At 42.0% G+C, this 21,407-nt stretch overlaps 1 protein-coding gene across 2 annotated transcripts in view; it reads right to left on the bottom strand.

Annotated features, from left to right (window-relative positions):
• LOC137322089 (EH domain-containing protein 3) overlaps positions 1 to 21,407 on the bottom strand; it is a 92,882-nt gene that overhangs the window by 58,001 nt on the left and 13,474 nt on the right. For both annotated transcript variants that reach the window (XM_067985169.1, XM_067985170.1), the window contains exon 2: positions 19,149 to 19,325. In XM_067985169.1, the coding sequence (XP_067841270.1) occupies positions 19,149 to 19,325 (177 nt within the window). The remainder of the gene's footprint in view (positions 1 to 19,148; positions 19,326 to 21,407) is intronic.

Below are 21,407 nucleotides of genomic sequence, written 5' to 3'. Positions count from 1 at the left end.
CATAGGTGCTTATGAAAATAGTGATTGTATTGAAATTTGCTGAATCCCTAAAAGAGAGAAATTAAGAGAGCTTTCTTTATAGAGAGAGGGTCATCTGAGCATATAATACTTTGCCACAGGGGATGGTTGAGGTAAAGACTATTGCATCCTTTAAAGGGGAAAAAGTGGATAAACATTCGAAGTAGAGGAAGATACAGAACTACGATGAACGGATAGGGCAGTGGAATTGAATTTGGATTGACCTCGCAAAAAGGCAGCGGAGACATGATGGGCCGAATGGCCCCCTTCTGTGTTGTGAACTTCAATGGTTCAACCTCATGGGAATGCTGTGGGCAGTCATGAATTTAGCAGTGGGCTTAGATCCAACAGTTGTGTTGGGAAATGCTACTTCCACTTGGCTTGGATGTTTGAATGAATCTTTTGTCCAGCTTACTGTACATTGCCATTTTTAAATAACTATATGAAAGGCTGACCATCTGCTGCTGAAGGGCAAATAAGAATTTAACATTTTCATAAGTGAACAATAGCAGTCTCTTCTTTCAATTTCTCCCTTATCCCTCATGTGTATGTTCAGAAGATTACACTGCAAAACCAAAACCTGCACCAACTTTATTTGTTGAACAGCACCTGCCAGCTTAAAACTACTTGAGAAAATAATGAACCAAAAGAAAATAACTGTTTGTAAAGCTGCAAATTTTGTTTATATTGTTCTATAGACTAGCACTTTCACTTAATGCAGATGTCCAATGTCATCATCATACAAAGATTGCAATTCTAAATGTTCAGTGAATGACCATCTGGTTCCTGCAGTCTCTTATAATACATGTTCTCAAATTGTTCTAGACTTCTACCAATGATGGACTTGATCTTTGGGTGCCCTTAAATACATAGTCACTAATTAACAAACCTATTTTCATATCAACTCCAGTTAATCCACACAATGGTGCTAGAGTGCAGCATAAATTGAAGCTTTTTCTGAATAATATGACATTAGGTCATCAATGATGGTTAGTGCCTGGGGATGTCTCTAAACCCACAAATGATCGATTCTTTGCATATAATGCTCCCATTTTATGTTGAAAAGTGGATCTGAAATCTGGGTGTGCAGTTTGCATGGACATCAAAAAAAAAAAATCAAAAATTGATGGTAGGCATTTCAAAACAAATGAGGGAAAAATAAAACTCCTCACAGCAATGGGGACCATCCAGATGGACAGCAATGGGTTTTTTTCTGGTCACATAACAGTCCCTTGCCTGTTGCAATTGAAAAGCAGCCTGATAGAGGCCACCTACATCTGTTCTTTTTGTCAAAGATCTGCTCAGATGAAATATGGAGCCAGTATATCTTCTCAGCTCTAATTAGGTCTCATTACCAGGTTTGTTTTTTTTTGGGGGGGGTGCAGGTTGGGTGGTAGGGGAAGCATGTGGAAAAAAGAGGATTCACATTATCACTCTGTTCTAAATGCTGATCTCAACTCAGAACTCCAAAGTAAATTTAAAAATACCAGCTGGGACTCTTTCCATTCCAACTTGTAGTAGTAAATTAATGTGAGCACAGTCAACTCACTGATTTATATTGAACCTCCTTATAGGGCACTTGGGGGGTAGAGGGGGGAAATAAACAAATCACCTGTTAGTTCATTGGAATATTTTTGTCACACTCAAATATTCAATGATCTAAGCTCACATTACTGGGAGAAGGCCAGCACGCAATTCACCATTGCCCCGGTGTCAATCATAGAAAGTTACGGCACAGAAGGAGGCCATTCGGCTCTTCGTGTCAGTGCCTGCCGAAAGAGCTATCCAGCTCAATCCCACTTTCCAGCACTTGGTTCGTAGCCCTGTAGGTTACAGCACCAAGTGCACTTCCCAGTACTTTTTAAAATGAGTTGAGAGTTTCTGCCTCTACTACCCTTTCAGGCAGTGAGTTCCAGGCCCCCACCACATTCTGGGTGAAAACATTTCTCCTCAGCTCCCAACTAATCCTTCTACCAATTACTTTAAATCTATGCCCCCTGGTCACTGACCCCTCTGCTAAGGGAAATAGGTAGTCCCTATCCACTCTACCTAGTCCTGTCATAATTCTATATACTTCAATTAAATCTCCCCTCAGCCTCCTTTGTTCCAAAGAAAACAACTCCAGCCTATCCAATCTTCTCATAGCTAAAATTCTCCAGCACTGGCAACATACTGGTAAATCTCCTCTGTACCCTCTAGTGCAATCACATCTTTCCTATTAAGTGATGATCAGAACTGTACACAGTACTCAAGCTGTGGTCTACCTAATGTTTTTGCAGTTCTAGCATAACCTCCTGCTCTTATAGTCTATGCCTCAGCTAATAAAAGTAAGTATCCTGTATACCTTCTTAACCACCTTATCTACCTGTCCTCCTACCTTCAAGAATCTGTGGACATACACTCCAAGGTCCCTTTGTTCTTCTATACTTCAGTATCCTCCCATTTATTGTGTACTCCCTTGCCTTGTTTGCCCTCCCCACATGCATTCTCTCACTTCTCTGGATTGAATATCCTCAGGTCTTTTGCTTCTGTTGCAATGTAGTGATTAGTCCTTACCATACAAAAATGATAAACCAAATGAAATAGAAAAAATACTTTTAACAGCCTGATTTAAAGTTATACTTCAACTTTCACTGCATATTGTTTCAGTTTTAAAGTTTACACAATATCAAGACCAATAAAATGCTAATTGATCTTCCATGGTTTTGCTCAAAAATACACACACCACCATTTTGGATGTTAGCCTTAACAGTGATAGGACGCTCACTTCCAATTCAAGGTTGTGGTTTGAGCCCCAGTGCAGAGACTTTAGCACATAACCTTGTCTGGCATTTCAGAGCAGCACTGAGGGAGTGCTGCACAGTCAGAGCTGTCATCTTTCGAATGAAATGTTAAAACCAAGGCCCCGTCTTGCCTCAGCCGGACGTAAAAGATTCCATAGCACTATACGAAGAGCAGGAGTGTTCTCCTGGCCAATATTTAACCGCAACCAACACTTCAAAACTGATTATCTGGCCATTTATTTCATTTCTGTTTGTGGTCCCTGTCTTTTCTGCTGCCTTACTCTTTGTTACTCTCACTTTCTCATTGTTATCTTTGATTTGTCTATTACTGCCTCTCTCCTTTCTGAAAGTCCCTAGGCAATCTCTTTCTATTCTGTACAGGATAAATTCTAGTGGGTGGTGTGGGTATGAGTTTGAGTTTGTGTGCATGTCTTCGACCCACTATACGCCTTACATACTTTCTCTCCCTTTAGCTTTCACGTACCAGATAAGCCAGACTTGTGGTTCAATTTCAACTATCTGGCCCTGCCTCTGGTAGGCACAAAAATGATCTCATTGTTCCCTGAGTGGAGGGGAGAAAGAGGAAACAAGGTGTGCACCATCTCATCCTTACACAGCAGAAGGAGCGTAGCAACAGTTGCTGAGGAAGAGAACATTGAAGTCCAGTGCCCGAAGCAGTGAAGGCTAGGGCTGGCATTAATGCAGACCAATTGGGTCAGCCTTACAACCCTCCTGACAAAACTCTCATTCTGACCTCACGTATCCCTCTTCCTTCCCACCATTGGCAACAATGCCTTCAGCTGCCTAGGTCCTTTTGTTTAGAATTCTTTCCCTAAACCTCTCTGCCTCTCCACCCCCTCCTTCTTAAAACACCCACGAACTTGGTCATGCCTCCTAATTTCTCCTGATTCCACTACTGTTTTCCTCATGCCTGTGAAACACCATGGGGCATTTTTCTGCATTAAAAAGGTGCTATATAAATACAAGTGGTTGTTGCTCACTAAGTACCAAAAATCTTCAACACATTTGTTGGGGGGGGGGGGGGGGGGGAAAGAGGGGAAAAACACCAAAAAAAAAGCACAAACTGCCGTAATAATTTGAATTTGAATGTTCAGATTTAAAAGGTGACGGGTAAAAAGTGCAAAGCCGATAAAAACTGCTCCAAATCAATAAACAAATAAAACTACTTGTGCTTCATTTGCCTTCCGTTCTTTTCTGCCATTGAGGAAATTTCTCCTCCATAATCAAAAATTCTGAGAACCATTCCACCATACAGTAATGTGCTTTGTTTCAAGCAGTCAAAAAATTTCCAAGGTGGAATCCTAAATGCCCAGACTCTATCATTTGATGCATTATACTTAGCTTGGGACTTCAAGATCATTGTTCTTTGTTTCATTTGAAACTGGCATCAAAACATTCCAAGTGGATTTTTGCCCACTGCTACAGAATGATGCATTTCCTCATTACAGCCTTATTCTTGACTGTGCATCATACGACTGCAAGCACCATGTTGTGAAACTCAAAAGCCGTAACAATTTAGAAAGCTAAACGTACTATAATGCTCTGAAGGCTGTAGCTACTAAAATCTAATAAAAACTCAACTTATAACCCTTTGATGGCCTCCCCAATTTCTTTTTTTAAAATATATTTCGTTTAATTGGTCTCACCATCCATAGTAAAATAAATTACAAGGTCATTGCTTGAGGCAGCTAGCAGTGCTCTTGTAATTTTCTATTCCTGATCATATTTAAATCCACTTAAGAGCAACCCTGATAAATGCAAGTTTGCTTCATGTATGGATTCCATCCCCCCCCACCCCACAATCAATTCCAATGGAGCAAATTCCTTAAATTTATTAGTTGCTTTTCTTCAGTTTCAGAATATAGACTATGACAGTAAGATTATAATGGGCTTAAAGTTACTCCACTTTAAAGTGCAGGATTCAGAGAGGTTACCTCAAGTATCAGGTCTGGGAATGGAACCAACTGATGAATACAGGAATATAAAACTGCTGGCAAAAGCAATTCAAGCAAGCTTTTCCCTTGGAACAGTAAACTTGTTCTTCGTAAGAAATAACATTACTGCCAGGAACTCAAAGAAAATCAGGTGCTTTCAAATGCCGAAGAACGGCTGAATTAAATAATTTGGAGTTAGCTGTCATCTTTCATTGTAGGATTAGCCTGGGTTTAGACAGTAGAGTCCGAGGAAATATTACAGAATCAGCATTAGAGAAGACAGGGGTTATTAGAGCAACAGTTACAAAATTGCTGTATCATAGCTTGGGCTCTACCAAAAATTCACAGATCAAGATTTAATTTTCAGTTATGATCAGTTTTATTAACTAACACCTGCACAGAAACATTTACAAAGGCAACATTTCCTCTTGAATATAATGGTTTTGTGCCAATACTTGTCTTTGCCTGTAAAGGAATTCTAAAACTCGGAATATCTAAAGCTCAAACATTTTTTCCTCAGCAATCAAGGTCACAGTTCCACTGAATCAGAACCCTGATTGCACTTGTACTGGCTCTCAAAGAACCAACCACTAGTCCTATTCCTATAGCCTTTTAAATTTTTCTTTTTCAAATATTTACTAATCATTTGTCTTTTCAAAGCTCTTATGCATTCTACTTCCACCACTCTTTTTGGCACAGTATTCCATATACCAACAGCCCCCTCAAAAAAAAACTTTTTTGGGTGATGTCATGTCCTCTAGTTACTGACGTACTGACCAGTGAGAATAGTTTTTCTTAATTTCCTTCATCAAATCCTCTGTGTTTTGAAGACCTCTATCAGATTGCCTCTTAAATTTTCTTTGCTCTAATTCCCCAGTTTTTCTGGTGTCTCCTCATAACTAAATCCACTCCCCCATCTCTTCCCCCCCCCCCCCCACCAATCCCCAGCATTATAGAAATTAATCTCTTCTGCACCCTCTTCACAACCTTGATGTCCCTCCTAAAGTATGGTGCCCAAAACAGGACACAATAGAGCCAGGACTTTCAGGAGTGAAGTTAGGAAACACTTCTACACGCAAAGGGTGGTAGACGTTTGGAACTCTCTTCTATAAATAGCAGTTGATGCTAGCTCAATTGTTAATTTTAAATCTGAGATTGATAGATTTTAGTTACCCAAAGATATTAAGGGATATGGGGCTAAGGCAGGTATATGGAGTTAGGTCACAGATCAACCATGATCTCACTGAATGGCAGAACAGGCTCAAGGGGCTAAACAGCCTACCCCTGTTCCTACGGGTGTCAAGTGGTTATGCTATCAAGGCCCACTTCAGAGACTTGAACACAAAATTCAGACCGACACTCCAGGGAGTATCTGAGGTGCCGCCTTGAGGATGAGATGTTAAACCGAAGCTCCATTTGCCCTCTCCGGTGGATGCAAAAGAGCCCACAGCACTATTCGTAGAGGAAGGGAATTCTCCCTAGTGTTCTGGCCAACATTTATCCCTCAACCAATATCACAAACAGATTATACGGTCATTTATATCATTGTTGCTTGTGGGAGCTTGATGTGCACAAAGTTGGTTGCCGCGTTGCCTATATTACAACAGTGACGACACTTCAAAAGTACTCACTGGCTGTAAAGTGCTTTGGGACGTTCAGAGGTTACGAAAGATGATATATCTGCAAGCTCTTTTGTGGGGTGGGGGAAAAGAGGGGCTCCACCTTTCCTATGCTTCTGATTTTTAGCTTGTGCTGCACAGTTACAGAGTCTACTGCGGAGTAATGTGGTGAGCATATTTCCAGCAACACTTTTCTTCCATGTTCCCAAATCCTCCATAACATGTCTCCCCCACCTCCCTCCCCCACACCTTACATTAACAAAGATCCTTATGTGCTGTGATTAGACAGACTAGTTACCACAAGCTACCATGCTGGGTGTAGGAAGGCACAAAAGGAACCTGAAAGAAAAGGTCATTGTTCTGTGTGGTATCTTTTAGAGATCACATTTTAGAGATCACATTGATAGGATTGTACTACAGACCCCCAAATAGTCAACGGGAAATTGAGGAGCAAATATGTAAGGAGATTACAGACAGCTGCAAGAAAAATAGGGTGGTAATAGTAGGGGACTTTAACTTTCCCAACATTGACTGGGACAGCCATAGCATTAGGGGCTTGGATGGAGAGAAATTTGTTGAGTGTATTCAGGAGGAATTTCTCATTCAGTATGTGGATGGCCCGACCAGAGAGGGGGCAAAACTTGACCTCCTCTTGGGAAATAAGGAAGGACAGGTGACAGAAGTGTTAGTGAGGGATCACTTTGGGACCAGTGATCATAATTCCATTAGTTTTAAGATAGCTATGGAGAATGATAGGTCTGGCCCAGAAGTTAAAATTCTAAATTGGGGAAAGGCCAATTTTGATGGTATTAGACAGGAACTTTCAGAAGTTGATTGGGAGAGTCTGTTGGCAGGCAAAGGGACGTCTGGTAAGTGGGAGGCCTTCAAAAGTGTGTTAACCAGGGTTCAGGGTAAGCACATTCCTTATAAAGTGAAGGGCAAGGCTGGTAGAAGTGGGGAGCCTTGGATGACTCAGGAGATTGAGGCCCTAGTCAGAAAGAAGGAGGAGGCATATGACATGCATAGGCAGCTGGGATCAAGTGGATCCCTTGAAGAGTATAGAGATTGCCGGAGTAGAGTTAAGAGAGAAATCAGGAGGGCAAAAAGGGGACATGAGATTGCTTTGGCAGATAAGGTAAAGGTGAATCCAAAGAGCTTCTACAAATACATAAAGGGCAAAAGAGTAACTAGGGAGAGAGTAGGGCCACTTAAGGATCAACAAGGTCATCTATGTGCAGAACCACAAGAAATGGGTGAGATCCTAAATGACTATTTCGCATCGGTATTTACAGTTGAGAAAGGCATGGATGTTAGGGAACTTGGGGAAATAAATAGTGATGTCTTGAGGAGTGTACATATTACAGAGAGGGAGGTGCTGGAAGTCTTAACGCGCATCAAGGTAGATAAATCTCCGGGACCTGATGAAATGTATCCCAGGACGTTATGGGAGGTTAGGGAGGAAATTGCGGGTCCCCGAGCAGAGATATTTCAAACATCGACAGCTACAGGTGAGGTGCCTGAAGATTGGAGGGTAGCAAATGTTGTGCCTTTGTTTAAGAAGGGCGGCAGGGAAAAGCCTGGGAACTACAGACCGGTGAGCCTGACATCTGTAGTGGGTAAGTTGTTAGAGGATATTCTGAGAGACAGGATCTACGGGCATTTGGAGAGGCAGGGACTGATTAGGATGTCAGCATAGTTTTGAGAGAGAGGAAAATCATGTCTCACAAATTTGATTGAGTTTTTTGAAGGGGTAACCAAGATAGATAGATGAGGGCTGTACAGTAGACGTGGTCTACATGGACTTTAGCAAAGCCTTTGACAAGGTACCGCATGGTATGTTGTTACATAAGGTTAAATCTCACGGGATCCAAGGTGAGGTAGCCAATTGGATACAAAATTGGATTGACAGAAGACAGAGGGTGGTTGTAGAGGGTTGTTTTTCAAACTGGAGGCCTGTGACCAGCGGTGTGCCTCAGGGATCGGTGCTGGGTCCGCTGTTATTTGTTATTTATATTAATGATTTGGATGAGAAATTAGGAGGCATGGTTAGTAAGTTTGCAGATGACACCAAGATTGGTGGCATCGTGGACAGTGAAGAAGGTTATCTAGGATTGCAACGGGATCATGATAAATTGGGCCAGTGGGCCGATGAATGGCAGATGGAGTTTAATTTAGATAAATGTGAGGTGATGCATTTTGGTAGATCAAATCGGGCCAGGACTTACTCCGTTAATGGTAGGGCATTGGGGAGAGTTATAGAACAAAGAGATCTAGGAGTACAGGTTCATAGCTCCTTGAAAGTGGAGTCACAGGTGGATAGGGTGGTGAAGAAGGCATTCAGCATGCTTGGTTTCATTGGTCAGAACATTGAATACAGGAGTTGGGATGTCTTGTTGAAGTTGTACAAGACATTAGTTAGGTCACACTTGGAATACTGTGTACAGTTTTGGTCACCCTATTATAGAAAGGATATTATTAAACTAGAAAGAGTGCAGAAAAGATTTACTAGGATGCTACCGGGACTTGATGCTTTGACTTATAGGGAGAGGTTGGATAGGCTGAGACTTTTTTCCCTGGAGAGTAGGAGGTTTTGGGGTGATCTTATAGAAGTCTATAAAACAATGAGGGGCATAGATAAGGTAGATCGTCAAAATCTTTTCCCAAAGGTAGGGGAGTCTATAACGAGGGGGCATAGATTTAAGGTGAGAGGGGAGAGATACAAAAGGGTCCAGAGGGGCAATTTTTTCACTCAAAGGGTGGTGAGTGTCTGGAACGAGCTGCCAGAGGCAGTAGTAGAGGCAGGTACAATTTTGTTTTTTAAAAAGCATTTGGACAGTTACATGGGTAAGATGGGTATAGAGGGATATGGGCCAAGTGCAGGCAATTGGGACTAGCTTAGTGGTATAAACTGGGCGACATGGACATGTTGGGCCGAAGGGCCTGTTTCCATGTTGCAAACTTCTATGATTCTATACTTGTGGATGTTGGGAGGATGGTCCCTGAGCTTAGGCCCTAAGCTCTGGAATTCCCTTCCTAAACCCCCCTCTCCTCAAAATCTACCTCTGACTACTGGTTACCCGTCTTAATGTCTCCTTCCTTGGCTTGGTTTCAATTTTTTTGTTTGATTATGCTCCTTTGAAGTGCCTTGGGACATTTTACAATGTTAAAGGCGATAAGCACAAGTTGTGTAAATGTAATTTATTTTTGTTGGTGGTCCAAAAACATCAGGTGGTCATAGAAAGTTTTATTCCAACTGGTGAAGTTCAGTCAGTACAATGGCAGTGTGACGTAACATCAACTGAGCCCCACTACTTAATGGATCACATCACTTGATCTCAGGTGCAGTTCTTTCGGAATATTGTGGCCACATGCCTTTTTAACGTATAATACATTCAGATATATAGAGATAGAGATTTTTTTAAATATATATATACTTACAGTAGCTACAAGTGACACTGTAAAGTGTGATGGACATGCACACAATGCAAGACTTTTAAATTACCTAGATGGAATCTCATTTGCTTACAAATGTTGCTCTGGGCCTTTTAAAAAAATTTGACTGTACAATATCAACTTGATAGTTTTTGCTTTAAACATGAGTGGCGAGAGGAGGAAACAGAAAAATACAAAAAAAAATTTAAATAACTACAATGAAAACAGGACAGATACATTAGTAAACAAGAGTTCTAAATTTGACCTAAAATGTGAAATGTATAGGTTTTTAAAGAAATCAGGTAGAACACTTAGCTGTTGATCTAAATGCATTTTTGGATAATCAGCAACCAAAAAGGTCTAAAACGCAGATTTACATCTCCATAAATCACCGCCTAATCAATACTGATTTAATTTGCTGCACCATTAAAATTCAACTACCCTTGCTCCCCCTTCCCCACCAACTTGGGGAATAAATACACAGCATTGTGCCATTTAGCCATAAAATAGAATCTTCAGCACAAAAGGTGGCCATTCAGCTCATCATGCCTGTGCCAGCTCTTTGAAAGCTATCCAATTAGTCCTGCTCCCTTGTGCTTTCCCCATAGCCCTGCAAATTTCTCCCCTTCAAATATTTATCAAATTCCCTTTTCAAAGTTAAAATTGGCCCCAATATTAGAGTGGAGGTGGGATGGGTAACCCACCCAATAAAAAATGTCCATTTTGCACATGATCGCAAGTCAGTTGGTGCCACTTGACGTGGCTTCTGGGTTTGCCGTCCGAAAGCTGCGCAGCACGCACCCGCGTCACAGGCTATCAGGTGGAGGAGCACTATTTAAAGGGGCAGTCCTCCAATGGCTTCTCCTGGAGCAAACACCCACACACGATGGAGCAGCACAGGGGCAAGGCTGCTCCAAGATTCAATGATCCTCCTTGCCTCACTCCAGGTGCTACTGGATGGAGTAGGTGGGATGTGTTTTATCCAGCAGACAGGAGGAAGTGGCCTGCCTCTGCCACCAAGGCCTGGCTCGAGGTGGCAGAGGAGGTCACCAGCAGCAGCATATCCCACACCTGGATCCATGCAGAAAGCACTTCAATGACCTAACTAGGTCAGCCAAAGTGAGTACATTTACTGATTCTCCTACGTTCCATCTTCCACATCACCACCCCCACCCCACAACCCAAGTGACAGAGGTGGAAGCCCTGCCTGGCGATGTTGCTCATCCTCGGATGTAGTGGTAAATGCATCCCCCCCCCATCCTGACTGTTTGAGGGGGTCCGCAAAGTAATTAAATATGTTTAGACTGAAAATTCTTACTTTCCACTCAAAAATCTTGTGAAATCACAAAGATCTTGCAGCCAAAACTTTGTCTGAAAGAACAAATGCCCTGCTGCAAAAAGTGACCTTTTCTCCCCATCTGTCAAATAAGGATTTGAATGTCTCACTGGCTGAAACATCTGTTGCAGCAGGGAATGTTTCCCACTGGAAATAAGCCGAGGATGCTTCAAAAATCACACCTCTCCCTCAAAGTGGACAAAATGAAGTAGTTCAACTACTTAAACTAATGGTGGGACGTATCATCCCGCCGGCTTTAATCGCCGGTGGAACTTACACATTCAGGAGATGCGCGCACACCCAGACGGGTCAGTGGGGAACCTGGAAGTCCGCAGGTTGCAGCTGGGTTCCGAACCCTAACAGGATTTCCCTGATTTTCGGAGCCCCCCCCCCCTGCAATTTACTGGGAAAAATTGAGCCCATTGAATCTGCTTCCACCACTTTTTCAGGCAGTGTATTCCAGATCATGACTGACTGCATTAAAAACAATTCTCCTCAACTCAGCTCAGGCTCTTTTGCCAATTACCTTAAATTTGTGTCATCCGGTTACCCAACCTCCTGCCTATGGAAACAGTCTCTCGTTATGTGCCCTATCAAAATCACTCATGATTTTGAGCACCTCTATTATATCTCCCCTTAACCTTCTCCGCTCCAAGGAGAACAATCCCAGCTGCTCCAGTCTCTCCACATAACTGAAGTTCCTCATCGCTGGTACCATTTGAGTAAATCTCCTCTGCGCCCTCTCCAACGCCTTGACATCCTTCCTAAAGTATGGTGCCCAGAATTTGACAATACTCCAGCTGAGGCCTAATCACTGATTTATAAAAGGTTTAGCATAACTTCTCTGCTTTTGATGTCATCCCCCTGATGTTTTCTGAAGTGCACCAATGAAAGAGTCTGCAGCCAGGAGATCTACCAAAGCCAACTCTTGGACTTACAAGAGGTGAAAACTTGTACTCAATCAACTGGTCTCCAATCAAAGAATAGTCTAAGTTTTTATATTCCTTCTGAGTCCTTGGAGATGCCCAGCCATCGCAAGTAATTTACCGTCACATCCCGCTGGAAATAACCAACCATAACTCCCCCCCAGGGAAATAACCCCCATGCAGACCAGGAAGGTCCAATCTCTGGAGGGGAAAGGCCCATGATTCTTGCTCACTATCTAATGACCACAGCCAAATTACAGGTATGTGGATGTCAGGAGAGAGCACTTAAATTCTCATCGAAAACAGACACTTGTGTAAGTTACTGCAGGCCAAGATAGTCTTTCTTCAGGAGAGGAGGCACAACTGGGGAAAACTACAGGCAAATAAAAATCAACTGAACATTGAAACCTGTGAAAATATCAATCAAGAAAGTGATGGGTCTTAAATGGAGAACATATATTCAGAAAATTGTTTACTTCAATTTCAAAATCACGTTTCCTGAACCCAGTGACAACTTAAATGGACTGTGGAAAGCCCTACAACATGGTGTACCTAGACTTCCAAAAGGTATTTGATAAAGTGCCTCAAAGGTTTAGGTTAACTCAAAGCCAGAGGGATTCAAGGTACATAGGAACAGCAGTAGGCCATTCAGCCTCTTGAGCCTATTCCACCATTCAATTAGATCATGGCTGATCTCTGGGAATGGATAAGAAATTGGCCAAAAAGGTAGAATGGTTATGTCAGGGTAGAAGGGCTGGGTGTTAGGACCACTACTGCTTCTAATTTTAGAAGCAATGACTGATTCAGAAACTCAATGCATAGGGTCAAATTTACAGGGGACACCAAATTAGAAGGGGCAGTGGAATCATAAGGAAGCAGCTCAGAAATTACAGGATGAATTGGATAAAATGTATAAGTGGGCAGAACATGGATTAAATTCAATGCAGACAAATGTAGAGTACTGCACAAAAGAATAAATGACATGTATCCCATGAATGGCGCTGAAATAGCTAAGGACGAAGCCAAGAGAGCCGGGGTCTCAGTAGACTCAATGCTCAAGAAGTTCAACCAGTGCACTGCAGCAATCAAGAAAGCCAACAGAATATTCAACTGCAACAGAACTGAATCTAAGTCAGAGGAGGTCGAGACCAAACTCCAGAGAGCTCTGATTAGACTACACTAAGTACCACATCCAGTTCTGGTAGCTGAGACACAAGTGATATTCAACCTCGAGGAGCAGTGCAGAGACCACAAAGGAATCTGACCATTATTGACAAAGAGCTGAGCCATGAGGATGGACTGCAAAGACATGGGAAGGAGGTGGCTGATAATTGATCTTGGAGATTTAAGATTTTGGGGGGGGAGGGGGGGGGGAATGGAAAAAGGTAAATCCTGTACATAATTTTGAAATTAAATTGTAAAGGTCAGATAAGGAGACACAGATTCAAGCTAATAAAGACTAGACTTATGACTGATGTCAGGAAATTTTTCTTCACAGAAAAAAAAAGTGATCAATGCATGAAACAGACTTCCAGGAAGAGCAGTGCAGCCTACAACCCTGGATTTTTCCCCAGTTAGATGCTGAAATGGTGTTGGGGGGAGGGGGGGGGGATGAGAAGAGAGGGAGGGAGAAAACAACCTTGGAATTTCTCTGGGTAGATGAATTCAGATGGGCTGAATGGCCTTCCTCATCCACAATTATCTGATGATTTTGTGAAGTAGGGTTCCTAGCAGGCAAACATTTTTGAAAGCTATTTTTCTCTTTAGCCTACAAGGGTTTACTACAGGTTCAAAGTAACATCACAGGGTTGAAAGGAAAAATAAATCTTACAGCAATGCAATTTCAAATAGCCATCTGAAAAACTGGAGATGCATATCATTAGGGTCTCAGCTTTAAAAAACAAAAATGTCTGAATGAAAAAGTGAGGGAGACAAAAACATCTAGAGCTGGGACATGCAGGAAGCTATCAAGCTGGCAGTCTGCTTCAATCAGACGAAATATAAAATTAAAACTACCCTCTGACAAAAACAAGCCTTCGACAAGACATTCAGAGCACTTGTCAATCAGATTCAAATAGGGATTTGCATCCAGGCAGACAGATGAATTTTGTTGCAATTGATGAGCACTGTGCACACAAGGGAATCCTTAAAAGTCAAAGGAATATTCCTCAATACCCCACTGATATTTACAACTTAAATACTTTCTCACCCATAATTATGATATCTGACTCAGTCTCTCCTTTAGTACCTTAGGGAGACTAATCTTTTAAATTTTTGTTGTGCCTTATTTTGAAAGCAATACCAAGTTTCCCAGCATAGCCCCTAAAACAAATAAATAGTTATTCCTTAGACAGTAAATCAAAAGCAAAATATTGTGGATGCTGGAAATGTGAAATACAGAAAATGCTGGAGAAGCTCTGCAAGTCAGGCAGCATCTGTGGAGAAAAACAGAGTTAGGTTTTTGACCAGAAACCTTTTCATCAGAACTGATGAAACAGTTCCTGATAAAAGGTTTTCAACCTGAAACGTTAACTCTTTCTTTCTCCACAGGTGCTGCCTGACTTGCTGAGCATCTCCAGCATTTTCTGTTTTTATTCCTTAGACAGATTGACTTCCTAGAGTATGTTGCTTTACAGCCCTTCAATGCAGAGGAAACCCTGCTGTAAACAGTACCCTGCACTGCCAAGACTTTTTGCAGCAAAAATGAATAATTGTTGAAATTTGTAGGGTTAACAACCATTTAGAGATTAACAAGGAAATACAAATCAAAGTAGTTTTAAAAACATTAAAACATCAGTAAATAAAATTCTTCTCAAGATGTGGACAGGCTGTAATGTAAATAGGCATGTCAAAGCAAGAACTAAGATGCTTCAACACGACAACTTGCATTTATATAGCACCTTGTAGGTAGAAAAGTTACTGGAGGCCTCAGAGGCGTAATAAAAAAAAATAGATGCCAAGGGAATGGAGATATTAAGAGGGGTAACCAAAAGCTTGGTCAAAGAGGTGGGTTTTAAAGGAAGATCTTAAGGGAGGAAAGAGGTGCAGTGGCAGGGGGGTTTAAGGAGGGAATTGGGGAGCATGCTGCTTGGGTAGTGGAAGGTACAGCCGCCAATAGTGGGGTGGGGAGGATGCACAAAGTCAGAGGAACGCAGAATTTGGGGTGGAAGGGTTGGAGGTTACAGAGACAGGTAGGAGCAAGGCAATGAAGGAATTTAAACACAAGGATGAGAAATTAAAATCTGAGGTATTAAGGGACTGGGAAACAATACAGGTCAGCAAGGACAAAGGTGATAGGTGAGTGGGATTTGGTGCATAATAGGATAGGGGCAGCAGGGTTTTGAATCAGCTGAAATTTACAAAGACTGGAGGATTTTTAAGCTGGCCAGGAGGGCATTAGGATAGTCACGGCTGGAGGTGACAAAGGCATGAATGAGGGTTTTTAGGAACAGATGGGCTGAAGTAGGTCGAGGCACATGATGTCACATAGGCAGTCTCCTTGGAGAACATGGGGTTGGAAGCTCATCGCTGGATTGAATAGGATGCCTAGAATGTGAGCAGTCTGGTTCCACCAGAGACCACGGTCAGGGAGAGGGATTGAATTGGTGGCAAGGATACAGAGTTTGTGGCCAAAGACAATGGCCTGAGTCTTCCCAGTGTTCACTGTTGGAAACTGCTGCTGATCCAGGGCTGGATGACCCAGAGACAGTAGAGGGGTTAAGAGAAGTATTAGAGGTAGAGCTGGGTACCTTTCAGAAGCAGGCCCCATCCCATATCTGTGGATGATGTTGCCAAAAGGCAGTATGTAGATGAGGAAGAGGAAGGGACCAAAGATAGACCTGTGGGGAACGCTGGAGATAACAGAGGGTTGGGAAGAGATGGCATTGCTCTGGCTATGTTGGGGTAGGTAAAGGTGGAACCAAACATGGACAGTTTTACTGAGCAGGACAACACATTGGAGGCAAGGCATTGAAGAGGATAGTGTGGTTGACTATTTCAAAAGGCTACAGGAGGGGTCGAGGACAAGGAGGAATAATACACTAGTCAGTCATGTGACTTTGGTTAGGGCCAGCGAGGTGCTATAGCAGGGTTGAAATCTAATTGGAGTGATTCAAACAAGTACTTATGGGAAAGATGGGTTTGAATTTGGGAGGCAACAACACGTTTAAGGACTCGAGTGAAAAGAAACTTGCATTTATATGCAGTACCATTCACATCCTAAGGATGTTCCAAGCACTTCACAGGCTACTGCACTGTAGGGAAACAGTAACCAATTTGCACACCAAGAGATTGGATGGTAGCTTGCAAGGTCAGAGGGGTCGAGGGGGATTTTTGTTTGAGGGTGTGGGATGGTAACTGCAATTTTAAAAAAGGGAGAGAAACAGTAGGTGAGGAGAGGAAACTAATTACAATGCCAGCTAGCAAGAAGAAATTCTGGCAATGGGGCAAAATACTACCAGTCAACTTGCAACCATTAAAAAAACTGCTGGATTTTTAAAAATCCACAGGACCAAATCTGTTGCATGGATTCCCCATTTTAATTTTTTAAAACTTGATCCAACAATTAAAGTACAACAAATGCCAAGATTAGACCTGGCATAAGTTTCAAATGTAAAACACGACAAAACCAAATGGAACTTGCAGCCAGTCAGCAAGGTACAAGTTGCTTAATTCTAACAGTCAATTTGAATCAAATGTGTGAGAAAAACATCTTGTGTTTAATTGCTTAATTTAAGTGACTATAACTAATTCTTTGAGCAAAAACTTTGAATTAACTGGAGTAGACTGTAATGAAATCAGCTAGGATAAGACAGATGGTAGTTTTTAAAGACAGGAAACAATCATTTTAGGAAGCAATGCAGCTAAATAAATTTTTACTGACCAAACCATAGCCAACTACAAACTACTTAACTGACCAGCACAAAATCAATGTGTGCTACGTAGGACCTATTACTTCAGCCCAGCAAAGGGTGATGGTTGACGGGTGTTTTTGCGACTGGAGGGCTATTTCCAGTGGGGTTCTGCAAGGCTCAGTACTAGGTCCCTTTCTTTTTGTGGTATATATCAATGATTTGGGCTTGATTGTGGGGAGCCTGATCAAGAAGTTTGCAGATGGTACAAAAATTGGCCTTGTGGTTGATAGTGAGGAGGAAAGCTGAAGATATCAATATACTGGTTAGGTGGCAAATGGAATGCAACCCAGAGAAGTGTGAGGTAATGCATTTGGGGAGGGCAAATAAGGCAAGGGAGCACACAATAAATAGGAGGATGCTCAGGTGTAGAGGAACAAAGGGATCTTGGAGTGCATGTCCACAGATCCCTAAAGGTAGGTAAGGTGGTTAAGGCAGCATATGGGATACTTTCCTTTATTAGCCGAGGTACAGAATATAACAGGAAGGTTATGCTAGCACTGTATAAAACATTGGTTAGACCACAGCTTGCGTACTGCGCACAGTTCTAGTCACCACATTACAAGAAAGATGTGATTGCACGAGAGAGGGTACAGAGGAGATTTACGAGGATGTTACCAGGGCTGGAGAATTTTAGCTATGAGAAAAGATTGAATAGGCTAGGGTTGTTTTCTTTGGAACAAAAGGAGGCTGAGGGGAGATTTAATTGAGCTATATAAAAGTGACGACAGGACTAGGTAGAGTGGATAGGGAGGACCTATTTCCCTTAGCAGAGGGGTCTTTGGCCAGGGGGCATAGATTTAAAGTAATTGCTAAAAGGATTAGAGGGGAGCTGAGGAGAATTTTTTTCACCCAGAGGGTGGGGGGGGTCTGGAGCTCATTTAAAAAGGTACTTGGAAGTGCCGTAACCTACAGGGCTACGGACCAAGTGCTGGAAAGTGGGATTAAGCTGGATAGCTCTTTTTCGGCTGGCCTGGACACAATGGGCCAAATGGTCTCCTTCTGTGCCGTAACTTTCTATGATTCTACCCCAGCAAATGGAATCGTAATTATCTCCACTCCGTTTCTCTATTCTTTCCAGCCCCCTCACTAATTTGATTCCTTTATCCTTGTTCAAACTCATTCAATATTAAAAATTTAAGAGGGTCTATCATTTCTGACCCATTAATAATGCACAACCTACACTGGTGTACACAGTAAGCCAGTTGGCTGGATAGCCTCATGCTCTCCCAAGGATACCTGATTGTCAGATTAAGCCAATAAAATCTCAACACATAACAAAATAAAGTTGTGTTTATGCTATAAAATTTTTTTTAAGACAAAAAATTTCAGGGAAAAATACATTGGAAAACTAAATACTCTTACCAGAAGCATTCTAGAGGTTTATCACTCTTATCAGAAGTTCATGTGGATTTAAAAAAGATACCTGTACAAAAACCAGGATTTTTAAACCTGATTGATTAAAAATGTTAACTGTGTGCAAACAAAACACTGAATTTGGTTAAATCTAGAAAAACTAACGGTTAAGCACCTGAATTCTAAAGCCTGAAAATACAAAAATCAAAATGGTTACATCATTAAGCAATCTAAAAACAATATGAATTTGATTGAATAACTGTGCTGGTGTCCTTGTAGCTACAATTAAAGGAGGGCTACAGCTTGATTGATATACTCCATCTGCAGAAGTGTCATTCAATCTTAGGGCATCAAATGGTATGGACATTGCAAGTGTCTGTTTACATTACTTACAGTACACAGAAAGGGTAGGTTACTGGAGTCTGAGGTGGCAGTGCCAAATGTGGTTTTATTAATTGTTAATTTATTTATTAAAAAAACTTGGAAAAATAATCGACTATCAGTTAGTGTGTGCATCAATTATCAATTCCTATTTTTACCTTTAAACTTGCAACAGCCCTAGATACCAGTAGACAGTCCTCAATTTGCTGCAAGTAACCTCTTCCTCCTATCCCCATCTCCACCAATCAGGCATCATGAAAATGTACCCAAGAAAATGTGGAGTCACTGCAGAAAACTGGAAACGTTCCTGGGATTCATTCTGCATAACCCGGCAATGGAAGTGGTTAGTTTTTATTAAGAAACCACTGATCTTGCTTGCTCTACATCTCAAAACCTAATACCACCAACTTAATGAGATCACAATGTACTAACCTGTTCAAAAAGGCATTGCCAAAAGCATTAAGTTTCCTGAATGGCTTTTTTGGATCCACCACCAGAGCATTTCCTGGAACCACACCCTCCACATCCCCATTCATTACAGCAATGAAGCAGTCAGTAGTCGGTTCAGGTCCAATTCTCATTCCTGGAAAATCTTGTTCTAGAAGGTACCTGAATCAGAACCAGAGAATATCAGCATTTGCAGCAACGAAGGTTAAAGGATGCAGATACTGCAGCATCTTAAAATACAGAATATTTTTTAAATGGTGAAAAACTATTAAATGGTGTTCAGGAGGATTCAGGTATCCTTGTACATGAAACAAAGTTAACATGCAGGTACAAGCAATTAGGAAGGCAAATGGTGTGTTGGCCATATTGCAAGGGGTTTGGAGTACAAGAGTAAGGAAGTCTTGCTGCAATTGTACACTGCTTTGGTAAGACCTTACCTGGAGTGCTGCGTGCAGTTTTGGTCTCCTTATCTAAGGATGGGTATACTTGCCTTAGAGGCGGTGCAACGAAGGTTCACTAGATTAATTCCTGGGCTGAGAGTTGTCCTATGAGAAAAGATGGAGTAGAATGTGCCCATAACTCTCTGGAGTTTAGAAGAATGAGAGGTGATCTCTTTGAAACATACAAGATTCTGAGAGGACTTGACAAGGTAGATGCAGAGAGGCTGTTTACCCTTGCTGAAAAGTCTAGAACTAGGGGGCATAGTCTCAGGATAAGGGGACAGACATTTAGGACTGAGATGGAGATTCTTCATTGAGGGTTGTGAATCTTTGGAATTCTTCACTCAAGGGCTGTGGATGCTCAGTCGCTGAGTATATTCAAGACTCAGATCGATAGATTTTTGGACACTAAGGGAATCAAGGGATATGGGGATCAGGTGAGAAAGTGGAGTTGAGGTCAAAGATCAGCCATGATCTTATTGAATGGTCAAGCAGGCTCGAGGGGCCCTATGGCCTACTCCTGCTTCTATTATGTTCTTATCAATAAGATGTATACAATTAAGGGAAGGTTTGGATGTCACCATACTTCAGCTTTCTGACCTCACAATAAAACATACATTTGGGGGTAATTTTGCAAGGCTCCACTCCTGACCAGCATGATAGTAAGATGGGTTAAAACATTGTAGGCCCAATTTCCAGACCAGTGCTTGATCCTAGCAAGGAGCAATGCCGGGAGTCTATTATCTAAAGCAAAATATTGCTGATGCTGGAAATCTGAAATAAGAACAGAAAATGCTGGAAACCCTCAGCAAGTGAGGCAGCATCTGTGGAGAAAGAAACAGAGTTAATGTTTCAGGTCGAAGACCTTTTGTCAGAAGGATTTCAAACACAGCAAGCATAACTAAGTAAATTTGATGACTTTATTGTGAATTAATGCTCATTATGTTAAAAGAAGTTAGGGAAGAGATAGCAGAGGCACTATTACACATAAAAATTCATTAGAAAAGGGGAATGCCAGAGGACTGGTGGACAGCTGATGTGATTCCTATATTTTAAAAACGGAGATTTTTTTAATATTCGTTCATGGGATGTGGGCATCGCTGGCGAGGCCAGCATTTATTGCCCATCCCTAATTGCCCTTGAGAAGGTGGTGGTGAGCCGCCTTCTTGAACCGCTGCAGTCCGTGTGGTGAAGGTTCTCCCACAGTGCTGTTAGGAAGGGAGTTCCAGGATTTTAACCTAGCGACGATGAAGGAACGGCAATATATTTCCAAGTCAGGATGGTGTGAGACTTGGAGGGGAACGTGCAGGTGGTGTTGTTCCCATGTGCCTGCTGCTCTTGTCCTTCCAGGTGGTAGAGGTCACAGGTTTGGGAGGTGCTGTTGAAGAAGCTTTGGCGAGTTGCTGCAGTGCATCCTGTGGATGGTACACACTAGCCACTGTGCACCGGTGGTGAAGGAAGTGAATATTTAGGGGGGTGGATAGGGTGCCAATCAAGCTGGCTGCTTTGTCCTGGATGGTATCGAGCTTCTTGAGCGTTAGAACCAGTCCAGGGAACCTGACGAAAAGGTCCTCAACCTGAAACGTTAACTGTTTTTCTCCACAGATGCTACCTCACTTGCTGAGCTTTTCCAGCATTTTCTATTATCATCTATATACATATGTGCAATACACATTATATAACCCCTACATCTGCCAAAATACAGTCTTCACAATAATGTTAGTTTCTCGTGAATCATTTCTGAGATTCCCCCTTAGAGTAGGGCAAGACCCAGAATTTCCTAAAGCGTTGCTACATAGGCAAT

Source organism: Heptranchias perlo, chromosome 5, assembly GCF_035084215.1.
Source record: "Heptranchias perlo isolate sHepPer1 chromosome 5, sHepPer1.hap1, whole genome shotgun sequence".
Classification (NCBI taxonomy): domain Eukaryota; kingdom Metazoa; phylum Chordata; class Chondrichthyes; order Hexanchiformes; family Hexanchidae; genus Heptranchias; species Heptranchias perlo.
The sequence above is the reverse complement of the archived record's forward strand: the minus strand, read 5'-3'. Positions and strand labels throughout refer to the sequence as shown.